This window comes from Plectropomus leopardus, chromosome 19, assembly GCF_008729295.1.
Source record: "Plectropomus leopardus isolate mb chromosome 19, YSFRI_Pleo_2.0, whole genome shotgun sequence".
Classification (NCBI taxonomy): domain Eukaryota; kingdom Metazoa; phylum Chordata; class Actinopteri; order Perciformes; family Serranidae; genus Plectropomus; species Plectropomus leopardus.
In genome coordinates, this window is record NC_056481.1 from 26,248,176 (window position 1) to 26,274,193 (window position 26,018).

At 36.9% G+C, this 26,018-nt stretch overlaps 1 protein-coding gene across 5 annotated transcripts; it reads right to left on the bottom strand.

The window, feature by feature from the left end:
* Window positions 1-1,941: 1,941 nt before the first annotated feature.
* On the bottom strand, window positions 1,942-25,809 carry mbtd1 (mbt domain containing 1). 5 transcript variants are annotated; one of them, XM_042508374.1, is made up of 17 exons: window positions 25,639-25,809; window positions 21,908-22,112; window positions 21,012-21,145; window positions 20,807-20,921; window positions 20,649-20,719; window positions 20,452-20,569; window positions 18,920-19,054; window positions 18,734-18,822; window positions 16,814-17,048; window positions 14,992-15,047; window positions 13,375-13,479; window positions 13,071-13,218; window positions 10,065-10,147; window positions 9,053-9,287; window positions 7,527-7,598; window positions 5,316-5,471; window positions 1,942-2,524 (listed from the first exon to the last, which is right to left on the bottom strand). In XM_042508374.1, the coding sequence occupies exons 1-17, from the start codon at window positions 25,657-25,659 to the stop codon at window positions 2,406-2,408; spliced, it is 2,097 nt and encodes a 698-aa protein (XP_042364308.1). In that variant the 5' UTR covers window positions 25,660-25,809; the 3' UTR covers window positions 1,942-2,405. The 5 variants fall into 5 exon arrangements, with proteins under 5 accessions (XP_042364308.1, XP_042364307.1, XP_042364311.1 ...); XM_042508373.1 differs by having other exon boundaries at window positions 20,649-20,731; XM_042508376.1 differs by having other exon boundaries at window positions 2,405-2,524; window positions 9,027-9,287; window positions 20,649-20,731.
* Window positions 25,810-26,018: the final 209 nt, after the last annotated feature.

Genomic DNA, 26,018 nt, shown 5'->3' on the forward strand with positions numbered 1-26,018 from the left:
ATTAAGCTATCAAAGACCAGACGCTGTTAACTCATTAAATATGCGCTCTCCTAACTAATTTTTCTCCTAGCTGATGTAATCTACATGTGCTTATCCACTGGCCAGTACAGGAAAGGTTGTAGTTATAGTAGTTACAGATATTTTTCACAATGCCCACTTAATATAGTTATAGGATATTAACAACATCTGGATCAGCATCACTTTTCTTGTACTGCATTTAGACACCTTTCACTGAAAATTTCTCCACAAAACATGGGGAAAAAATATAATGAGCAACTTGGTAATAAATGTCCCTCAAAATGCAAAAAAAAAAATAAAAGGTGAAAAGGAAATTATCTGAAAATAAACTGTGGGGGATTATTACATTTTTTCCAGAAAGGGGGGTTAAAATGTCAATTTCAACATACATATAATTAAAATAATTTAGTATTCAAAATTTTACAGAAAAATGAAAAATATATATATTTTACTTATTGGGCATTTTTTAAGGTAATTTTCTCTTTTTTGTTGTTTTTTTAAACTTTTCTATTTTTTGCTTATCTTCATGAAATTTTCTTGTAACTTTTTTTAGTAATTTCTTGCTCTTTTTTTTAGCCATTTGTCGAGATGCACGTCACCCTCTTCCCAAAAAATCAAGCCAATTTGCTCAGGTATCAAAGGGTTAATATGTACAAATGTACAGGGCCAGCTTAAGTCAAATGGAATGTGCGAGAAGATTTATGTCATTATTTTTTTTTTTTTTTATAAGTTAATGGTGGATAACTATTTAAAGCTACATCATTGCCATTTAAATACCAGTAACAGCAAATAGTTGTTATTGTTGATACATATCAAAGCGTTAAAGGGACAGTTCACCCAGAAATCAAATACACACGTTTCCTCTTACCTGTAGAGCTATTTATCAATTAAAATTTGTTTTGGTGTGAGTTGCCAATTGTTTTAGAGATGTCTGCCTTCTCTCCAATGTAATGGAACTAGATGGCACTCCAAAAGACCAAAAAAATACATCTGAAAAATGCATGCTTCCTTCTGCAAGGTGATAAGGTTGGCAGGTGTATTTCAGTACGGAGAAAATAGTTCCGTGTGAAACTGCTCACAACAAGGTCTGCGGATAACTGACGGTGCATTCTTTAAATGTGATTTTTTGGCACTTTAAGCCCCACTAGCCCAGTGCCATCTAGTTCCATTATTTTGGAGGGAAGGCAGACACCCCTGCCCATATCTCCAACACACCAAAACTAGATGCAAAATTAGCCCCAAAGGTAAGAAAAAAAGTTAACTTTGATTTTGAGGTGAACTGCCCCTTAAATCATCAAATGAACAAACAGGTACAGCCCTGGATGTTTTATAGCAGCTTTGATTTTGGCGAATTTGCTGGAGCTCGGGTGTAAGAAATGACCCGAATGAATGATATTGTTGATCTTGAATCAGATCTGCGGTATGTAATGTTTGAATCAGAAATGACAGCAGCTGTGGAAATTTAAATTTAAAGGAAACTAAATAAAAAAAGACCAATATCATTAATGCTGAGCAGCAGTGTACTACCATCTCTCTTCAAAATCCAAATCCTTTATAGCTATACTCTGTAGTTCTATTTGAATAGGTCTCCACATACTATATGTATATAACTTTTATGAAACAATGCACATTAAGTTTCCCACACAGCCACCAAAAATGTAAATGCGAAAAAAAAAGTACATTAAGACAAAAACAAATCCAAATTCATTACAAAAGAAAAGAAAAAAACTTCAAGTACTATTAACAAAGTATAAGTCCACCTGGCAATATTGTTCAGAAGAAAATAATCAAAATATACACAACTCTGTTCCTCTTACTGCCAGCACTTGTCTCTCTTCAGGCCGTTCAGTGGCTGACTCTGACCTGAAAACCAAAAAAAAAAAAAAAAAAAAAAAAAGAAAAAAAAAAAAAAAAAGATCAATAGATGGTTCTCACAGTTTCTACAGGTCTCTGTGCGCGGCCCAGATTGTGGCAGAGGCAGGGTGGGCTGGTGTCGACTTGCAGGACTCCCATTTCTGTGGAAAAAATGTTGCTTTTTATTCATCCAAATATATCTCTTGCCTGGTCGGATGTTTCAGACAGGAGAGGAGAGAATGATGTTCTGAAGATTAGAGAATGCCCAAACATGTGACCCAGGTTTCGTGAGTGATTAAGTGCACACGTAGCTACAAGGTTACAAAGTTGTTCGGAGGGATGTTCCCTTCAGGATTTCTCAAAAGCATGACCCTCTTTTCCTTGTCATCGGCATCTCCTGTTCCTGACTCCAAAGAAGGCCTGTGGCATTGGTCTGAGATTCCAGGCCAGTTTGACTCTCCATGTTCCTGATCCCTTGCTTTTTTTTCCCAGAGGTGTGTCCTGTCCCCGGTTGGTGCTGCTCCGTCCGGACCTCAGGGCTCCTGTTTGATGTAGTAGCTGCCCGAGCCGTTGCTCTCCTGGTCGGAGGTGCCCTGTGAGAAGGTGAACTCGTCCGCCTCGGCCGTCTCCTCCTTCATTCGCAGGAGAGACTCTAGAGACAGGGGCAGAGACACATGAGAGAGAGAACAGCAGCACAGATGAGCCACTGGTGTTCTTTGAGTGAAACGCTGGAGGAGCCTTTGTCTCTGTTCCAGGGGCCGTATTCACAAACATTCAGACAATACTCCGAGGGCTCCTAATGTCAATCAGACTTAATTTGGACTTTGGGATTAAGCACAAAAAAAAAAAGACAGAAATGCTACCATAAGTGAGGAAACACCAACGGCAGAATAAGACCTAGAAATAGAAAGATAAACATAAATAAGTAAATAAATAAAGAAACAAATAAATTAATTAATTAAATGACAATAGTGATAATAAAAGACACACTTTAATAAAAAAAAACTCAAACTGTAAATAAGAGTTAATGACAAGATAACAGCACAAAATAAAATAATAAATAAACATGTTAAAAATAATAAAATGATATAGAATGTAATAAAACTGTAAAACAGACAAAAATGTATAAATAAATAGTCAATAGATGATTCAAAGTCTGTTAAAAGCCAAACTAAAGAGGTGGGTCTTTAGTTTGCTTTTAAAAATATGAAACCCCTCTGCAGCCCTCGGGTCTTTAAGCAGGCTGTTCCACAAACATGGAGCACAGTAACAAAAGGACGCCTCACCGCAAGTTTTTGTTCTAACTTTTGGGACTTTTAAAAGGCCACTGGCACAAGACCTGAGGTCTCGGCTCAGAAGATAAAAGCAAATCTGATAAATAACTGAGGCCAAGACCATTAAGAGCTTAAAAAACTGGTAAAAGGATCTTAAAATTGCAAGGAGTCCTAACCTGGAAATGATTTAAGAAAGATCGCAGAGTAACTTTGACCCTGGGGAGGATGTGTGATTGACCTTGTTGCTAGGTGTGATGCGTTCTTTTAACAGATGTGATTGGCTGTCACAGACATGCCTTTTTGTGAGCCTGCACAGTGTTGACACCCAGTGGACATAAAATGAAGTGCGTCACCATCATAGACTGTAAATAAAGATGGACGGCATTCCCTACAAACCCCTGCTATGCTTGAGTGAAGCTAAAATATCCCAGATACTGGGGTTGCCATCTTGCACTTGGGGACATCATTCGCCAGAACACCTGTACGAGCAGCCCCAATGCATGCGAGCACATGGACTGGCTGATAAAGCTGTCAATCATGGCAGAAAATCCTCCTTTTTGTAAAACTCAATAACTCATTAAAATTGATCGTAAAAACGATCACTTGAACAAACTTTGGGGTGATTCGAGCTACCGTCTTTGGGAAAAATGTATTTGGTGTGTTCTTTGAGTTTTAGTTTGGCCTATGCCCCATTCGCAGTCAGCCACCAGGGGGCAATCCGGATTGAAAAGCTACACTTTGGGGGAGCTGTCATGTTGTCCATCTTTATGTGGAGACGGTGGTGTTGAGATGGTGAAAGAGCTTTTTGTGTGATCCCACTGCTGTTCTGTAACATTTCCTTACTTAGAAATATTCAGGTTCTATCTGCATTCTGAGCAGCTTTGAGATGTTGAGCTTCAAAGTTGTTGTTAATCTCTTAATTTTCTAAACCAAAGTCCAAAAAGGCATATAACTAAAAAATAAATATCAGATATAATGTTAATTTGTTGTCACAAAATAAGAATATATAAATAAATTTCTAATAACAAATTCTAACAAGTCTAACTGGCATTTATGAAAGGAGAGACGGAACACCGGGAGAAAGAAAATCACGTACGTGATGTAAACAAAACGTCACGCACTTACGCACTTCAGAGCAACATTACATTAACTGCCACTGTAAAGCTGATGCTGTGTTATATAACATGGAAGGTTATGATATGGGTGGGAGAAAAAATTTAAACAGCATAAGTATTGCGATAGTTTTGCCAGGTAATATTGCATCAATGCACAAATGTCAAGTTGATTTTTTAAATGTAAATTATTAACATTACAAATACAAACTATACTTATGGTAGACTTCTTGAATAATGAAATTCATCTGTCCACTAGATACAATGTGCTGCAGGAAAATCTTTAAAATTTCATCTTATTAGATAAAACAGAAAAAACTGAAAAAGTTTTGCTTAGGGGGCATCATTTAAAGGTTAAAAATTGATAATAAATTAGAAAACATTGCAAAGTATGTGTTATCACAATCCTCAACATAACGCAACAAGTTTAAAATTGCAATATTATTGTATCATGACCTAATTATTCTGATGGCATCGTGTCGTGGCATCTCTGGGGATTTCCACCCATAGAGTACTGTAACAATTTTACTACACACAACAAAATTCCATGACTTTCACAAGCCTGGAAAATAAGATTGGGAAATTCCATAACTTTTCCAGGATTTCCATGACCATGGGAACCTTGAAATTTTATCTTTGCCAGGATGTTGTCTTAATTTCAAGGGGAAATTCTTAGAAAACTTAAAAATTCCAAGAATTTTCTAAGAATTTCATGACTAGGAGCGACTCTTTGTACTAGGACGCTTTGTGAATACGGCCCCGTGTGTTAATGTTAACTTCACATGCATGATGGGCATCAACTACCGAATGAAACAAACATGCCTTGTGACTGCTTCAGAGTGGACATTAAATGCACAGACCTTCACTGACATGAGGAAATATTCATGTGAGCACAAATGACAGTGAGGCTGATTTAGGAGAACATGCAGCATCAGCAGCATCCAGCTCCACAGCGAGGCCCTGTGAGCGGGACTCAGAGGACCGTCTCCTGTTAAAAATGCCTGCGAGCCTCGGGGGCTCGGTGCCGTGCTGGGTTTTATCGTTAGTGTGATGTTACCTGATTTGTGGGTTTGGTGGAGGTGCGTTCGGGGTCGGGGCCGAGAGGGCCCCTGGGCAGGGTAAGGGGGCGGACTCTGCTCTTCGTCCCCCGAGAAGCTGCTCCTCCTCCTGCCTGCCTGACTGAAGGGCCGTCGACCAACCGGAATCTTCCTCTCTAAACACCAAGCCAGACTCGGGTGAGCTACCAGGGGCTTATTACACACAGGGGGTCAATTCAACCAGAACGCCTTCTCGATGTTCACATCATGTAAGTTCAAAAAGGTTACAGCTTAGGGTGACATTTTTGATTTAAGCTCACACTGTTGTCACTTGCACTGATATGCCCATCTGAATAAGCCCCTGGTAAGCTGTAATCACACTGCCACACCCAAGGAAGCAGATACACCGTACCAAGAACTCGGAACTCTGAGCAACTCAAACACATGGATGCGGCTGCCAATATCTCGATTATTTCACGTTAATTCAATTTTAAATTTTCCATTTGCATGCCCATGAGGTATGGCAAAATTAAAACAATCCTTAAAATTAAAAATCCAATTTTTATTTTCATGTTTAAAACTCATAATTCCTGCAAAATTTAAAGTAACTACAACTGCGGCGGTTCCTGTATTTAGGCTAGCATGGACCTTTAATAGTTGGTTACGATTAAGCCGTTTGACAGTTTAAAACGTCTGCATTCAAGATAAACACCAGCTTTCGAACAGATCGAACAGATGCTGCTTCATTTACCTCCAAATCTCTAACCAGGCCACACACCTGTTTGGGAACACTGTTCAATTGCAGAGACATTTTGGGGACCTGCTTCAATGGCTTGGTTAAAAATATCAACAGAGTTTGGTGACGTTTGGACAAACTATTTATTTATAGCCAAATTTTGTACATGTATGTCCTTATATGGAACCTGTGGCATCCTACAGTCACAAATACAGTTTGTATTGCCATAAAATTAAGTAACATGAACTACTGTTACAAATAAGTTCAGTAAAATAGTATAAGTATATAGTGTAATAAAGTACTCTTATAGTAAAGTTAAATAAAGTATTATTATAATTAAATAAATCAAAGCAGAACCCATGGTGCTTTTATTTTGAAGGACTCAGCTTGTTTTAGGCCAGAGGTGTTAATGTTTATGCTGTGGACTAAAAGCTACCAGTCAGACGGATAATAGCGTCATGATGTTTTTAAGCTGTTTCACGATCCACGATCTACAATACACAAAATATATATATAAAAAAAATATTTTGAAATCTCTAAACTACTGTAAATTACTAAAATACAAAATTCCTAAATGAACTACAGTCACAAATAAAGTTACTAGTGCCATAAAATAGTTACATGAACTACTTTTACCATATAGTCAAATTGTATGAAATACTGTTACAATGTTAAAGTATAAAGTTAAATAAAGTACTCTTATAGCATAGTTAAATAAAGTAATGTTATAATTACATTAATTAAAGCAGAAAAGGTAAAGGTATGATAAAGTGATGAATAAGTTATTTCAATTTTTACATTTAAATAAGTCAGAGAAAATTAAACTTTTCGTTATGGTCGTTCTCCCAGGTCTCTTCATTAAAACTTAAAAATTTAAAAGAGGAGGTCAATTTCAGTTTGATAACAAAAAATGCTCAAATATCACTTTAATTCAAAGTTAAGCTTGCAGTAATATTTTCATGCTCAGGTTGCATAAGTCTATTCCGCCGGCAATTCAATTGTCATTATGGGAATGTTATGCTTAGGAGTCCACAGAAAACTATTTTTAAAGTTCTTTATAGCTTTCATTTTAATTTTGCGATTATACATTTTTGAACATGACAAATTGGATTTTAGAAATTTGGTTTGGATTTTGTCATACATACTGTTCACGCAAATAAAAAAATTAAATTCTAAGCTGATGAAATTACTTCATTTTCATATTGGCAGCCATTCTGCTCTCAAACACCTGAAGTATCTCAAACACTTTGCACCCCAGTGTGCAGGCTGTGCATTGTCCCACTCAGAAGGGCAGAACTTTCGTCTCGCTACGACATCCAGCAATGTGACACAACAGGTCCGATGGAAAATATTCCTGACACAGCGAGCAGATGATCTGACAGCAGCAGAGTTTCCACCACAAGTGTAGCCAGTGACAGTAAGAGAAGGAGGAAAAGGAGAAGGCGGAGGAAGGAGTGGAGCCAAACAAATCCACAGTGAATGAAGCATTACTCACTTTTCTTTTGGCCTTTGTACTGCTGGGCCTTTTTCTTCTGCTTGGGGACAGATTGAGGCATTTCTCTGTTGCCTGAGAGAAGACCACAAGAACAAAGTTTTTTCACAAATTCAACAAACCACAAGGCCAGTAATTGGTTTAGCAATGATCATTTTGTGCGTGAATATTCCTTCAAAGTAATGGCTTTTGTTCCATAATGGCTCTCTTCAAACATGACAGAACCATTAGGGAGGAAGCTGCTGCTTGTATGACATTGGGCACCTTGTTTATGAGGAAGAGGCCCATTTTTTTCTCACCATGATGGCAGCACACTGTTGGAGAACAGTGGTGAGTTAGAAAATAATGATATCTATCTCCAATGATATTTACCTCCAGGGTTTGATTAATGGCTGTCGTGAGCACGAAGGGTGCTCACCCCCTGCTTCTCGTTAATCAAATTAACCCTGTAGACCTCTTAATGCATTTATCCATCAGCATCATCATTTATTGGACTGTCTATTTTACAGCCTACAAGCAGGTTGTGACTCTCATTTAATTCCTTTGTGCTCACATGCTGTAAGTTACGCGTTTTGTTTGAAAGCTACAGGAGCATTCGGGAGAGACTGGTACGGTAATGATAATAGTGGTTTTTCAGGGGTTTCTATTTCCTGAGAAATAATGAAAACAATTCTTAATAGACTGATGTTAAGAATATCCACAATTTAACTGCAGCTGAAGATAATTTTTGAAACAAAAATGGGATGAAAATGGGATCATTCAAACCATGTGTTTAGTTTACAATTCAAAGAAATATAGGATAATATCTACATTATATCAACATCTATTAGAGAGAAAAAGAAATGGAACTCTAAATGTGAAGCTGAAATGGGAAAAAAGAAGTAGGTATGAATAGTATAAAAGATAAATGGTTGGATATTTCATGAACACGACAGTCTGCCACATCCTCACGTGCATCACTAAAGGTATATTATCAGATTCTTGGTTACACCCCAGTTGGTTAAGTTAATTTCAATTTCATTTTTTGCCTTGGGCATGTTTAAGAAAAAATGACAAATAAATATACCTTACACCTTCTGAAAAAAAGAAAAATTGTCTATTGTACAATCATGTTGGAGAAGATGTCAGGCAGTTAATGTGGATCATAGGCATGTATTTTGGCTTTGTCCTGAAATTTTACAGTGTTGGATAAATGTTCATATTGCTATTAAACAAATCCTGGGCTGTAATATACCTAGATCATGTGTAGTTGTGTATTTTGGTAATATCACTGTGGACACTGTGTTAAAAGAAGAGACAAATCTTCTGAAAATCCTTCTGGCAGCTTGTAAAAAAAAGCTATCACAGGTGCTACGAGGCTGAACCATCAACACCAGATCGATGACTGACAGCCGTCAATGAAACCTACGATATTTAACTGTTGACATGGACAATGTTTACATGTTAACGACAAGACGAGAGACTGAACTATTTTCACCAAAACACAAGGCCTTCAGTGGTTACCGAGGTGAGATGCATCATGGTCTTACTCTGTGAGGCGGGGGGTTGGAGCTGGTAGCCTGTCAGCTGACACCAGCCCACAGGGTAGAGGTCAGGTGACTCGCAGTCCACCCACTGGTCATACTCGTCCTCCCAGCCGTCAAAGTGGATCCTCAGTAGCCGGTGCACAATCCTTGTCACCGTGGCAACACACACCAGCCGCGGCTCCATCAGATCCACAGCCTCCAGCTTCATGCCTTGCCGGAAGCCGTGATTGGGAACTTCCTACAGGAGACAGGAGAGGAAACAAAAATGGATTTCAATAATTGACATCAAAGAAAAGCACAAACACTAGAAAGACGTCAGCTCATAAAGACTGAAAAGTTAAAAAGTTAAAAGAGGAAGACAGTGAAAGAGGATACTGCTGCTACATCCTGTCAGTGTAACACACACAAAACTATGCAATCATCATACGCATGAATAAGACATTTTGGAGCCGCTTTAGGAGGAGTCTCAGCAAGGACAATGTCAGGGACTAAATCATTATTACTGTAAGTCAGAAATGTGGATGCATGTTTCTGTTGGCTATGAACTTTACTATAAGGTGAGTGTATCATCTAAATTTTGCATTTTGAAAATTATTACAAGTGCGAACACATGGCTGCAATTTGGCATTTGATTTAAACAAGCAAAACCAAATCAGCTGGAATTTCCATATTCTCACTTTGCTATGCTATAACCTAGGTTTTTTAATAACAGATAAGCATGTCCTTTGGGAATAGTGATTCCTAACATTTACTGATTTCTACATGAAAACTTAAGCAAAGCCAGATTTCTCACACATTGTTGGTGCAAGAGCAAAAGCTGGAGTTACAGGGAAACATTTTTTTAAAATATTAACTAGTTTCCTCCAATGAAGCTCATCACAATGATGCTCTGTTCACCTGTTTACTTTGCTGCTGCTCTTATTAATAACCAGAAAAGTGATACCAGAAGACATTTATACTAAGAATTAAAGGATCCTCACACAAATACAGTGGACAAACCATGAATAAAGCTTACCTTGTTAAAGAGCCTGACAGGAGCAGCTATTGAACCTGATTCTCTGAGGTAGTCAAACCAGTTAAATGGCAGTTTAGTGTACCCTGGGGAACAGAGTCAGAGATGAGACCAGAATATGCAAAAAAAGAAAACTGGTATTTACGTATAGTACTGCATAGACCAGGGATACTCAATCTGCTTTGGGGCCACTTTTGCAGAAGGACATGAGGCCAGAGGCCAGTCGCAGGATTTTAGGACATTTCTAAGTCTTTAGGATGTTTCTAGGATTTTAGGACATTTCTCAGATTTTAGGACATATTAAGGACTTTAGGACATTTCTAGAATTTTAGGGCATTTCTCTGACTTTAGAACATATCTAAGACTTTAGGACGGATCAAAGACTTTAGAACATTTCTAGGATTTTACGACATGTCTATAAATTAGGGACATTTCTAGGACCTTAGGGATGCTTCTAGGACTTTTGGATGTCCGTAGGATTTTTGGACATTTAGGGGTTTCAGGACATTTCTAGAGAACTTTAGCATGTTTCTCGGACATTAGGATGTTTCTAGGATTTTAGGATATCTGTATGAGTTTAGGACTTTACTCAAATTCAAAAACAGTTCTAGAATTTTTGGACATTTCTAAGATTTTAGGACATTTTCAAAATCTAGGACATTTCTCTGATTTTGGAACATTTCTAGGATTTTAGGATATTGGGGTTTCTGTTGAGGGGTTAGGGGGATCCTCCACTGGCACTTTTTTTCTGATAAAGACGCTCTGTTTTGATGCTGTTTTATGCACTCTGTCATTTTAGGTATACTTAAAGTACAAAAAACAACTCCCAATCAATGAATCACTTTATTTTAATTGTGAATTAGAAAATGTTTGGGGGCCATCACTGGTATAGACGCTATTTATGTATGGAAGATTGAAGTGCTTAAATAAAAATTCAAAGCCCAGTCATTGGCATGAACAGACTGGCTGCTTTTACATGCACACTGATATTCCACTATTTTCCAAAGATGACATTATTCTGAATTTGATTCGAGTCATGAAAACAGCATATTCTATGTAGATATTCCGATTGCAGTTTGCAACACACTGCTCTTGTCTGTTTTGTGGTCGGCTTTGTGTTTAAACCACCTCTCTGACAGTTTGCAAGGCTGCAGTAGAGATGCAGGCCCAAAAGAAAAGCCCATACTTCTGGTCAGAAGATGATATAAAAGACATGGATATTAACAGGATTTTGGATATGCACAAATATTGCATATATATGGCAGCGGCCTTTTAAGAATATGGTTGAAGGAATAAAAAAGGAAGGCTGTGTTCTCACGGCACAACAAGTCTACCATAGGTAGGAAACGTATAAAAAACCATACTTTGATGAAAAGATGTTAAATAACAGGTCGCACCAGCTGTTTTACTTTTTTTATATTTTGAAATGATAAACATGTTAGGGCATGTTAATCTGAGAATGCACAGCTGCATGTAAGTATTAGTGGAATATTCTTTTTCATTAGCCACGTAAACAACTTAATAGGAATTTTGTCTTTTTCTAAATATAAGGGCAAAAAACAGAATATTTTGTGCATGCCAAAATGAATAACAATCAACCGTCGAATCACAGCTTGGTGGTGGGTCGACTGGCAGAGCTTTTAATCGCCAACACAAGAAATATTCAACATTTACGGAATATCAATAAAGCTGCTGTGTGAGTATACTTTGGGAAAAAAAGCTCCACTGCACCAGCTCATGAAAACTAATGCCAGTGCTTTGTATTTCACATTGGCCAGTCTATGCTGTCTCCCGCTGACCACTGAAATAAAATACACCGCTTCACTTTGATTTCTGTGCTGTGATTTGATTTTACTGTAACATATAGACTGATGTCATTTAGTCATCAAAGACAAAAATCTAAATGTCATTTGAATTCATTCTTTTTTAATTGAGTAATGGCATAGTAAATGCATTCATAGAAAAGAAAGTAAGGATCACCCATGGGGTTTTCAGCCACTACTGCTGTATTTGGAGTCGCTCTACAAAAATATGCATCTTAGTTGTCAGGTAAAAGCCTTTTCATCTCTTTTAGCTAGACGTCTTATACTTCTTAAATGGAAGGACATTTTCCACCTACCTTTAAGCTATGGATTAAAGACCTTATAAACTACCTGAATTCGGGAAAAATTCGCTATTCTACAAGAGAGTACCCAGAGATTTTATGCGGTATGGCAATCTTTTTTAACCTGCATAAGAAATAGTGAGTACATTGATACAGACAATGCAACTTTGTAATATTGATCCCTGTTTTTTTTTTTTAACAAAACCTCTAATCATATTTTAATTTTTTTAAATTTCTTTTTCCTCATCTTTTATTTTTGTAAATCTCACTTGATTTGTTTTGTTTCTTGCTTTGGGGGTTTACAAAGCATATTAGTGCCTTAGTGCTGTAATACATTTTAATATTCTTCAAAGGAGGAAGTAGGCGGCATGCGATTGATTATTTATAAATAAATGACGTGTTTTTCTGTGAACGCACGGTGTTTGAAGCAGAAAGCCTGAGTTAACAAAGAAAGTCGATAACCACTTTCGTGGTTCCTGTTAGCTCTGCCTGAGGCTGCAGGGTTTGTTGAACCAACTCAGTCACAGAGAGCCTGCCTCTGTTCAACTAGCTTCGTAGTATACAATTTTCTATCCATGTCACATTGAATTTGTTTATATATACTTGTAATTTCCTATGGTACAGTGGGGGTTCTGATGGGGTTCTGTTGGAGCAGTACATTAGGTGGGGGGGGGGGGGGGTGTCACAATATGTAATTTTCTTTTCCAACAATATTTGTGATACAGTATTTGTAGGACTAAATGTAAAAAAAAGACATTAAGCAAAAAAAAAAAAAAGGAAGTAAATATAATGAATATTATATTGAATTTTGTCTCTTTTCTTTGTTTTTCATTTTGGCATTTTAAATGTTCTATACCTCTGTGGTCTATGCAGAGTTCAAATAAAAGCTAAAGAGTATGCAGTACCTCTAGGGGGCGTGAGTTCTATGTTGTTGATTTCACAGAAGCCGACAGGGTAGATGGAGGGGGAGGTGCCGTGGTAGCAGAACCAGTCTGATCCATCCACCGCCTCCGAACCGTCGATCCCGATCATGAGGTACCCGTCTGCCAACACCTGCAGAAAACCACAATGCCTGGAGTCAGTATGGAGCAGCCGAATAAAAGGGATTAAACCATAAACAACAAAAACGAATCCTCGTACTTCATTTTTTCACTTTTTTTCAGGATACACAACCTTTCATCACACATGACAGTCCAGAAGCATACTCACCTTTCTTACAGTGGCTACACATATAGCTGAGAGGTTGAGGGGATCAATGGCTTCTAACTTCATCCCATCTTTGAACCAATCCCCACTCTGGTCCACATCTTTCACCTGATACACATTCAGATAGAAAAAAAAGGACAATTTGCAGATTATCATTAAAAACGCCATAATAATGACATCAGTTGGAAATGTTTAAAAACTGACATTTGGAGCATGTTTAAGTTTTTAAGGGACTGATGAATCATTCATTGCTATAATGTTAGATCTAAAAACCCACCGGGCCTTATACTTGTGCATGAGAATGAAAAGCAACACACAGCATCAGCTAAACGCCAGAGTTGGCTGGTGTTGGCTTAATTGTGGTTTAACTAATTCAGGCTAACTTGCTGTTATCAGTATAAAATAATCCTGTTGATTCTCATCCATTTCATGTTTTTTTTAAACAAATTTTAGGAGTGATTTGTTAATCCTGGATAAAGTAATCTTAAATAAGAGTTTGCTCTCATTTTGAAGTAAAGGCAACATATGATAGAAATACATGCGGCAGGTGGGTTGCAAACCCTCCCAGCATGCACTATGGCAATTATAGATTCAGGGAGACAAGTCGAGTTGACAAGTTGTTTATGCATTTTTCCACTGTTTCATTACTGTTGAACAGTAAGATATTACCAGTAAATGTGGTCAGACTAAGACTGATGTTGGTATATGATTGGTGAGGTTCTCCCCAACAGACGTGAAAGACACTTTGCAGTGATAATTAGAAGCCTGTGATGAAACGGAAACTTTATTATATTGTTTTAAAAATCAGCTTTGATGGCATAGAAAATTGTGATAAATAATAATTTAATACATTTTAGTTTTCCAAAGACAATTTCTCAATTTCTCGCTTCTGAGAACCAAGAGATCCAGACCCATGTCAAAATGCCTTTTTTCTATTCAGGATAACCCGATTATCCACATACAAATAACATGGGCCAGGTCTGCAATGACTGATAATGACATACCTGCAAATTAGTTCATACAACAACTGTGGGACTCTCTTTTTTTTTTTAACCCTTTCATACCTGGATCATCAGCAGTTTTGTTGTGCTGCATTGAGACTCCTTTTTCTCACATTTAAACCTCTGAATCCTGAGAAAAATGCTTTGATTTCTCTCAAAAACACATGAAAAAACATAATGAGCAACTTGGCAAGATATCTCCTGCAAACTGCAACAAAAGGTGACAAGGTAATGATCTGAATATTAGCTGAATGGGATTATTAGATATGATCCAAAAATTAGGGAAAATGTCTAGAAAACTATTTGTTTATTTATAACTCTTAATTACATATTTAAATTCATTTTGCAGCAAAAAAGAAAAATAGGCTTTTCTAGTTTTTTGTTGGTTTTTTTAGTTTTGTTTTGTTTTGAGCTTCATCCTCCTATTTTGGGGTAATTTCTTTACTTTTTTTAAATTTTTACAAATTTCTTGCTAACTTTTAGGCCATTTCTTTTTAAGTTTCTTGTCACCTTCTTCCCACGTTTTTGAAAGAAATTAAGCCAATTTCCTCAGGTTTCAAATCATTGAGAGGCTTTATAATAGCAAAAATAAATAAATTAAAAATTTGTTTTGCTTTACCTTCTGGAAGAACGGTGCAGGAGCATCAACTTGACCCTCAATTTTTTTTGAAACATCTGAAAAACAAATGAACTGATCAGAGTTTCCTGCTTGAGCCAAAGATGTTAAAAACAGAGCTCAATGAGTATGAAATGATAAGAGACAACAGACGGCACAAGTTTAGAATAAGCTGGGCTTCAGCGAGTAGGTGTGATGGGAAAAAGAAATGAAGACTGGGTTCACTTTGAGTGTAAAAATAAGGGTGTGTGTGTATGTGCGTGTCAGGTTTTTCTCTGGCAAAGGGCTGTGCGAATTTTGATTTTAATTTAATTTCGGCTCCCAACAATTACAAAAACAACGTAATCAAGAAAAACTATTATTTTTTCATATTCTGTTTTGCAAGTGTATTTTGTCATGTGCCCTGAACGCCACGTACATGCACATTTTGGCCCCTCCTTCCCTCAGCCTAAAGCTCAACACTTGCAGCCGATACGACCAGCGAGGCAAGGTGTATCAGCGCGAGGAGAGATGACAGAAGAACAGCAATAGCATTTGGTGAGCAAATGAGGCAGAACAAATTCCGTTGTGTGGGAACATTTTGAACATGAGGCATCCGACATGGAACAAGATCTGCTGCGTGGTGGTGTCTGCATCACATGGTTACACGTCACATCTTTTTAATCATCTCAACTAAACACACTTAAACACAAAGTGGCCGATGACGAAATAATAAAAGAAAAGGAGAAATTGGTGTCAATGGTGGATGTCCCATTGACATCCACCGCAACACAGTCATCGGTTAAGGACACATACAAAGCAACTCAAAAGGAATTAAATAAAGGAATTAAAAGAAGCTCAATGGGAAAAGTATTAAGGGAAATTAAAGATCACTGTTTATAGGTATAGGTATATATGTTTTTTATGTTTAATAAATGCAACATGTTTACAAAGTCAATGAGTAATTGTAAAAAAAATAACCATGATTTCATTATTAACCAAGATAATGATGATTATGATTTTTGCCATAATGGAGCAGCCCTACTGCAGAGTGTTTCATGCCAGCCCTCAGCACTTTTTTAATAAAGCACTGCGTGGGTTTTGTTTCTACGAAAACACTAAATTAACATTAACATTGGCTACTAGGTGGCTATGTTAACAAATGCTGTCTGACATCTGCAGCTTGAGACAGGCAGTGAAGGAGCGCCAGGGACAACAGCAGAGCCTTTTTGAAAAGAGATGATGAACCACAGGAGCGTCCAGAGAAACTGAAGACAGTAAACTCTGTGCATACACCTGAACAGAAAGATTTAATAACGCCACACTAAAACCATCCTGCAAAACTCTTACACAAAATGTAACAAAACCGACACAAACGCTCTATTTGTTTATGTTTTCACTGCCTTGTTTTTTCTTTTTGTTTCCTTTTTAAATGATCTTTAAGTTCATTACTTTACAATCCCTCCATTGCACCTTTTGTACATACATTTTGTGTTCTATATATTCTACTTTTTCAATTTATATTTTTAAATTGCTTCTATATTTTTTACGTTATGTCTTATTATATTTAAATCTTTAAATCTTCCTTTATGTTAATTGTTTAGCACCAAAACACAACGTCAAATTCCTTATACATGTAATGTACTTGGCAATAAAACCCGATTCTGATTATTGTTGTAGCTTTCTTATTTCAATCCAATATCCAATCAAACATCACTGCTTTGTTGACTTATTTCGTATTTCGTTATATGCATGCATTAAATAGTGAATAAAGGGTTAAAAAAAAAGGAAATGCTTTTCTTATGATACCCTATACACGTGTTATTTGATTTTTTTCCAAACTGACCAGATCGTTTGAAGCGGTGCCCGATGCTGCGCGACCAGCCTATGTTGTGGATGAGGGGGCTGGACATGTGGCACCAGAAGTCATCTGATCCGTCCTGGCTCTCCTCGTAGACCAGCCTGAGGCGACCTCCGATGACCTGCTCCACCAGTGCCACCCGTGTCCGGCACAGGTAGTTCTTGTCCACCACCTCCACCCGCATCAGCTTCTTAAAGGGGAACTGCATGTTCTCCTGTACCTGTGGGGAAAAGTCATACATGGACTTAAAGAAAAGCAGACGTCTGAAAGACTTTACACTGTTTATAGAGTGTAGAGTTGTTCATAGAGCGCTTCTGAGGGGAGGTTTAGATTCTACAAAAATGACCGTTTAGAGTCAAATCAATACTGAAACCCTTATTAAATTATAAGATGTTTGATTAACATCAAAAATATCAGCTACCAGCACTATCTGATTGAAAGACTTAAAGACAGTATCATTAACCCTTTAGGGTCCACTTTAACATTACACACACACTCGCATCGTTTTGCGCACAAAATGCACTTTTCAAAATCAAGCTTTAATAAAATGATATTTTAATATTATTTTCAACTATCATTTGAAATAATTTTTTTAACCAACATAAGTTGTAATCATAAATATCAAATATTAGGTAATTTTAAGAATTTTAACCCCTTAAATGCCAGGTTTTTGCCATGATGCCACCATGTTTAGAGACAAAAAACAAATTTTATTTTCAATATACTACATGCAAAGTAGACTTTTTATTATCACAACCTATGAACTGTCAACGATTAGCAGCAACATTGTTTTTTTAACATTATTATTTTTTGTTCAGTGTCAAATACTCACACAGGTTAAAAAACCGAACAGGACAGGTTAAAAAAAATAAAAATAAAAAATACTCACACTCATACAAAATGTGCTTTTCAAAATCAGCCTATAAAAATATTATGTGTTAATATGGCTTTCTACTTTCTTTGAGTTTATTCTTTTTTAACTAACATCAGTCCTAATCATAAATATCAAATATTTATTAAATTTCAGAATTGTAACCCTTTAAATGCCAGGTTTTTATCATAATGCTTATACGTTTTAAGATTAAAAAAATAAAGTATTATTTTCAATATACTACATGCAAAGTAGATTATTTTTGCTGCTGCCAGTGTGGGATATATCAGTGACAGTGTACCTAGTGGAAATTTCATGTATTTTCTCCATATGCTAAATATGGTAAAAAAATGATGTCACCAGGTGGAAAATAGTAAAAACGACAAAAGCCCAGAATGACACCAAGAAATAACACAATGCATGTTTTTATGCTTTGATGGCTGTGGGATCAAAAACTGCAGTTTGAATGGGTTTCAACGGAGCATTTTTTGCACTTAACAATCTCAATGTAACAATTTAGTTTCCACAGTGTATTTTATACTGTGGAAACTTGTAGGAGCTGAGCTGGAAATTCCAAGATTAAACAAAAACACACAATCTCGCCAAAAGTTGTGTCAAACGCATGAACACAGCCAAAACTGCCAGAAGATGAAGAATGAAAAGGGCGTAAACCAGTGTTTTTTCTACAGATAAAATCCTGCAAATGGTGTACTTACAGTCACACATGCATTATAGCAGTTTGGGGTTTTAAAAGATACTCAACAATCACAGTAATCACACAATAATACCCTGCTTTGTGGTCAGATGATACTGGTTTTTCAATGTTTGTTATTGAGCACCAAAGAAGCACAAACATACTCTTTTCATTATGATTAAGTGAGACACAAAAGCATCGCGGGCTGGAAATGCATGATCAAATTTATCAAAAAAAAAAAAAACAAAAAAAAGGAGAAAGAAGAATGGAAAGCGCGTAAAATGTACCAAACAGTCTCTGAGGGTTAAAACAATAGTGCATATGTGGGTCTGGGTCTCACCTTGGCATTGAAGTCAGGCGGCAGTGTTTTAGCTCCAGTAAGACGCTTCACAAGAAAGGCTTTCCAGTTAGAGTACTTATGCTGTATGCCTGCAGGTAAACAAAAAATAATATTAATAACAGTTAAGAAAAATTACCTCCAACCATCCGAGAACAAAACCGTGAAGAAGTTTGGCCCATGACTCACTTTTTGGAGGTACAAGAGGTTTGCCACTTGAAGCGCACCATCCCACTGGGTGCACCTCAGGGATGCACAGATTACACCAGAAGTCTTTACTGGAGTCGTTGTCAAAGCCCTCATAGCGCAGGAGAGCCTTGAACCCTGCACAATGACACAAAACACTGTTTGAAGGCTCATTTTTGACCTTGGAAACAGCAGTCGGCAAACGAATTTCCATTCAAGATTCACTTACTGTTTTTTTCTAGACTTTTACCCCATCACATGATCTTCTTCATCAGGTCACATTTTTTTTCAGTACACAAAGGAACTGTAGATTCATTTTAAAGAGCATGTGCAGCTCAGCTTTAACTGAATATGGATGAGATCTCAGAATCAGAAATACTTTATTGATCCCCAGGGGGATATTGTGGTTTGTTACAGTCGCTCTAATGTCCTAAAGTTTAAACAAAATAAAATAGAATGAAAAATTATTCAAATATAAATAATTTTTGGAGTTGCCAACATTCAGAGAACACAAATGGCAAATGCTTAAATTTCCAACCAATCTAGCACAATCTTACGATAAAAAAAGACTTAAATAAGCCAACTGATCAACAAACAATACTGATTCCAATCAAATCAGCCACTCTCAAAAATTCACACCAGGAATTGAAAAAAAAAAAAACGCAAACAAACAAAAAAAAAAGAAACCATTCAAAACTAATAAGATTTTCTAACATATCTGACGTCTTGACAGTGGATTCAGCCATCAACCGAATTTCATTAACTAGCTAGCCGTACCTGCTGGTAAGGGTGCTAAAATAAATCATTTCTAAGATGCATCGCGATGCAGACGTGGACGGTTCAGCATCAATGCAGCACACAATCAATAACTGCCACGCCGCTTGTTGATTTTCCATCCGCTGCTGGAAAAGAAAGTTCTATGACTCAAAAACAAAAATCCTGGTAGCAAGTATTAATTTAATGTTTAAACATTTATGTTGATATTATTATTAATTAGTAATATTTCCTTTAATGAAGAAGTGCACTGCACTGTATAACCTACTTAAAGGCTTGATGACATTTTAGTGTTTACCGTTGTAAATACTGCTGTTGTCTGCTGTGTTTAGACTGGAGTCATGTTTGTTATTTTTGCAGCATTCTTCTTTCATTCTTAGAGCAGAAGACAGTTGCTAGAAGCAGCAGCTAGACTGCAGGAGCATTAGTTTTGTTTTTGGAGTTAGAAAATCTATAATTTGATTTGTAAAGAAATCTTTAATAAATAAAAAGGGGGCTCATATTAATCTGACAGCTTGTTTTTACTCATGAAAAAGTAACCACATGCAAACTGAAAAAAAAGATAGAAACAGAAAATAAAATATATAAAAAGATAAAAAAAAAATACATAAGAGTAAAATTTAAGAAGTATTGATAAATAAGATTCAAAATAAAAAAAATAAACAAAAATTTGAGGATGCAGCACATTGTGGAATCAAATCGAATAGCTGAGGTGATAATCAGAATCAAATCGTGAAACCAGTTAAGATGCATAGCCCTACCTGCTAGCTTAATGATTTCTGCTATCCAGTACACCTTAGTGGAGAGGTTGGTGTCGGAGTTGAGCACCTCGATCCTCACTCCTTCTTGTATGTCCCCCCAGCATGTTCCCATAGGGACCTGAAGCACAGAGCAAGCTCTTCAGCCAACAGCAACACATCAGAGGGCACTGCCTGCTCAAATCCAGGTTTTTACTCACATGCTTGAAACAGCTGACTGGAGCTCCGACGGTGTTATTGCTACAGATATACCGACCCCAGTCAAAGCTCTCTGCAGGGACCACTGACAGACACAGGAAACAGTGTAAAGCTGGAGTACATCTCAACAGAATATTAACACCGGTTTTTGATAACATACCGGCTTTTGATTTGGCCTGGTTCTGCTGACTTGCTTGGTACTGGGCATACGCAGCCAGCTTTGCCATGAGAGGCTGTTTCTGCAAGACTTTTGCCTTTTTTGTTGGCGGTTTGCCCTTTGCAAAATTAAAGCAGACATGATTACTTGCATAATGATATGGGTTTAATCTTATATCACTGCTGTAGTGGGCTTACAGTGCACTTACCTGGAGTCTTGCCAAGATGCTAGCTTTTTTGGAATTTGAGGAATAACTCCTAGAACAGGACACGCTGCAGAAGCGCTTGGTTTTGGAGTAAAAAGCATCTCGTACTCCAACCATCCCACACATCTCACAAGTGGCTGTGAAACAGAGAAAACAAAACATGCAATCTGTTAAAATCATCCACTACAACATACTGACAGATTCTTTTTCTCTTACACCCAGGCTTATATACCAGACTGGCACAAAAAGCTTAAGTTCCAAACATATTCCCACATACTGACCCATTCCTGCCTTGCCATCAGGGTGAGTGTTGACTTGACCATTGCTCTATTTGGGAAAATACTAAAAGTATGAAATTTAAGTACCACAAGCAGAAAAAAAATCATTGAAAAAAAAAAGAAAAAACTGCTAAAAACTCAAAATTATTGAAGAAAAAGGAAAAACCAAAAAAAAGAACACCCCTAAACTCAAAATTATTAATAAGGGAAAAAAATTATTTAAAAAATCAAAGTTATATTCAAAAAAGAAAAAAGACCCCCAAAATTACCTAAGAGAAAACATCCAAAAAAAATCAAATGTAGAAAACTTGCAGAAAAATCATAAAACTCAAAATTATTTTTTAAAAAGGAAAGAAAAACATTAAAAAACACAAATTATTAAAAAAAGACAAAAGAAAAAAGTAAAAAGTGCTGCATTTCCCTCTTCAAGTTAGCATGGAAATGAAATACTCAAGTAAAGTCCAAATGCCTCGAATTCATACTTGAGACTACAAAACAGACGTAATCTGTTAAAATCATCCACTTCAACGTGCTGACAGATTACTTTTTCTCTTACAGACAGGATTATATTCCAGAGCACTGCTCAAAGCACAAGTTCCACACATATCTCCATGTACTGACCCATTCCAGCCTTGCCATCGGGATAAGTGTAGACTTGACCATTGTTCTTGATGATGGGCAGGCTGGCAGGGATGGAGGGCACCACCTCGTCCTCGCTGTCCTCTGAGCTGGAGCTGCTGGTTGACTCCTCGCTACAGCTGTCATAACCATCGAACATCCCGAACGAGTCCCTCCGCTTTCGCTCTGAACGTGGGGTGCGTTCAGCCTTAAAAATCAAGGAAATGATGTAGAGATGTTAGAGTCCCGGGTGCGTCAGACAGGAAAATGCAAACTTAAGAACTTTGTTCTGTTGCAGGAGAATTATGCAAATTCATAAATGAGAGTAAACACATGCTACCAGTGCCTACATTTTAACTTACTATTAATTAACTGGTTGTTAATATTATTATTTAAATTTCAAACAATTTTAAAATTATTTCTTAAAATAATTTATCTCCAGTTCTCTAATTTTTATTTTATTCAGGTACTTTTTTTAAAGGACCAAGATAAATAATGCCACATTTACAGGATATTCCAGTACTTTAAATTCTGAGTGCCAAATTCAAACACCTTGTACAAACCCTGAGAGTTTGAATGAATTTAAGGCCCCAACTAACAATTATCTCCATTAACAATTAAAAATCGTGTAATGTAATTCATTGTTGGGTCAATATTTTTTTTCAAATAGTGAAGGTATCCATCACAGTTTACCAAAATTGAAGGTGACATTATTAAATGTATAATTGTGTCTGATGACCATTCAAAGCCCAAAGTTAATCAATCTACTATCACAGAAGACTAAAGAAACATGCACATATTCACATTTTAGAAGCAGGGACCAGTGACTTTTTGTGATTTTTGCTCAAAATTTTAAAAGCTTAATGGTTTCAGCTCTAAAAAATCAACTTTTTTTTTATCCTCAATGGCACAGTGTTGCCTCTAGGTAACGTACATGGTTTGGGCTGTTCACACTTACACAATACACTCTCAATTGTGTAGCAATACTTTTAAAAAAAGAGCTAGGGCCCTGAAGAAACCAAGTCTGTTTTTATTGTATTATGACTTTTTGGAAGCCATGTTGGGTCCCTTTTTCGGGGCCTTTCTCACATGGTTCTGCTCAAATCAACTCTCTCCATAAAAATGGTCTGAAAATGTCTTTTTCTGTTATTTCACAATCTGAAAAAAACGTTCCTAACCCATGAGAAAATGTAATTTGTATTTGTTTAATGTATTTTTTGGATAATTAATAGAGGGTATGCACGTGATGTCACAGCACGCAGAAGTCCCTATGGTTATGCCCACTGAGTGGCAGAAGACGTGTGGCAGCGTTAACTGGAATGCCGCAAAAACACAAAAACAACAACTAGAATGTCTCCAGTTGAAGAGCTGTTGTCTGAATGACTGTACAAGTAGATTCAACAAGCAGTCAGAGCTTTTTTTTTCACAGACTGCCGAAAAAAGAAGAAAAGAGAACAAATGGATCGCTGCCATTCACAGAAACAACCGGAATCCAGGCACAAAAATGTGGATTTGCGGTTCCCATTTCATATTAACTGTACTAAAGTATCTAAAGTTATATTATGGCAACAACTGTACTTAAGTATCAAAAGTCATTTTTTGGATATAATGCACTTAAGTATCAAAATCACAAGTGAAAGAAAATTCTACATATATTTACATGTGTCAATACACCATACACTGTAAGATGACTTATTATCTAATAATCTGATTTGATTATTGCATTGTGTATTCTCCCGGCGTCAAAATCAGGTAAATATAAAGGTCAGGATACGCTATTTCTGGCCACATGTCAGTGTCCATGGACCACTGGTTCTACAGTAAGTCGTAAGGATCATTGTCCAGCTGCCCTTAATTTGAGCAGATAATCATTTGTGTCATTCCTGATTTTGGGGGGGGGGGGGGCGTGTTCTGGGGAGGAATACCCCAGGCATACCTTCTATAGAAAATTTATAAAATGCAAATGTTGCCTTGCAGCAATGTTGTATCATCAGGAATACCCACCATGACAGTTTCTGGTATTGTGTATTTCGATTTATACACTATTGAAATGCACAGCAGTCATGATAATTATCTTTTAAACTCTATAAATGAACCAAGACAAGTTTAATAATGTGTCATCAAAGTTCAGGCTGTGCCACTGTGTAGTCTATCACAGTGCACTTTATAAGTCCTCTCTGCAGAAGACTGTATGCTTATATTTTACACATTTTTCTTCCATTTACAGCATGACTGCAATATTACTTAATAATATAATCATCCGATGAATCAAAGCAAATAAGTAGCAGCAACACAATAAATGGTGTCAACATACAGTCTGTCAGGGAAGACACAAAACAGGAACCTGAAATCAGGCGTTTAAATGTAAAAAAAAATAATCTAACACCAAAATATATATCACTGTCTAGTTTTGAAGAGGGTTATGATCATTTGGTTTGATACATTCTTGATGTAAGTTTTCTAAAATATGCTGACACTCGTTAACACAATCATTCGTGAAGGCTGTTACCTGAGGTCAATGATCCAACAAACAAACTTGTGAAAAAGAGCTTGTTTTTATGTTTTTCTTTTTCATATGACATTAATTTTAAACTTTAAGATTTTGAATATTTTCAGTGAGTACGGAATATGTTTTTATTTAAATTTTAAGCAATGCACACTTTTTTGTTGTTGTTTTTGCTGCTCTGAGGGGATAGTTCACCCAAAAATGGAACTTCAGTCATTATCTTCTCACTCATGTAAACACAGGTATGCAGATTGAGTGAGCTCTCGTTGGTCATGCACAAGCATGCATACCCAAGCGCACCTCTGGCTCATTAAGATCTACCGGCTACAAACGAGGCTAAAAACATGATGCCAGTGATGTTTTCCAAAACAACTTGGCACGTCGGGGCTTCAGGACACCTGGACAATACTAATATATTCTTTATTATTATATCACTCTAATTATAGTTTTTTTTTAGTAATTATTATAGATTCACAAGTTTCCCCTTGATGATATTTTGCTGTTTCTTTAAAATGTAATCCGCTTTGTAACAGTGATCTGAGAGGCTGGCTGTGAAATCCGAACACATACTAAATAAATAAATAAATAAATGAAGATGTTCAGAAAAGCAAAATTTCATTCTAATAGTTGCTGTTAAAATGTGAAAAATCAGCACACCTTGCTCATTAGGTGCACATAAACCGGAACAGTGTGAAAATGTTTGTTGTTCACATGGATTGTCTACTTCCTCCTCCGAGCATCACAGGTGAAATCCTAATTGGCTGCATTACAATTGACTATTTCGCCAGCAAGAATGCGAAAAATAAAACCAGCGCACCAGTCATTACAGGCACAATACGCTGAATGTTACATGTACAAAATAAAAAAGCAGCCAAATACCTAAGATAAAGTAACAGACGGCCTTATTGGAAATAGCTCCTAATGCTAACTAGTATTAGCACAGCTAGCTAGCGGAAACCTGTTTTTCCAGTTTGTATCTACAAATTCAAAACACACTTTTCATTTGCATAGCGAGCTCGCACCCACACATATGTACTTAAAATAAGTGTGAGGTTGCTTTAATTCCATGCTTTGTTTCCTTGCAGAGCTTGCCAATGTTTAACGCTGGCTGAGCTACTAGCTAGCTAACGTTACCATAAACAGATAACAACAAAGGAGCAGCGCTAGCCTCAGCAAATCCTCTGGAATCGGAGGGCTCGCGGCCCTAAAATGTTTGAAATTCACTCACCAAATCCCGTGTGTCTTCCATCAGCCCTTCATATAGATAACGTTCAAGTTGACTGTGGTGCCCAATGCAAATTAAACCCCTACGCTGGGGATAAATTTGGCTTTGAAATACCAAAGTTAAAATGAATACTACCAAGCAGGATATCAACAAATTACTCTGCTGTTTCTGCGCATGTGCGAGCGTAACCTACTTTCATGTGATTGGTCAATCCGGAATGGGGGTCATCGACCCATACAGAAACAAAACAGTGGACTGAGCCATGTAAATGAATGAATGGCCTCTTCAGTTTAAGACTTATTTACAACAGGAAAGAATAAAACTTCTCCATTTAACTTCTGTGTCAAATCAACACCAATACAAACAAAATGGATATTCATTGT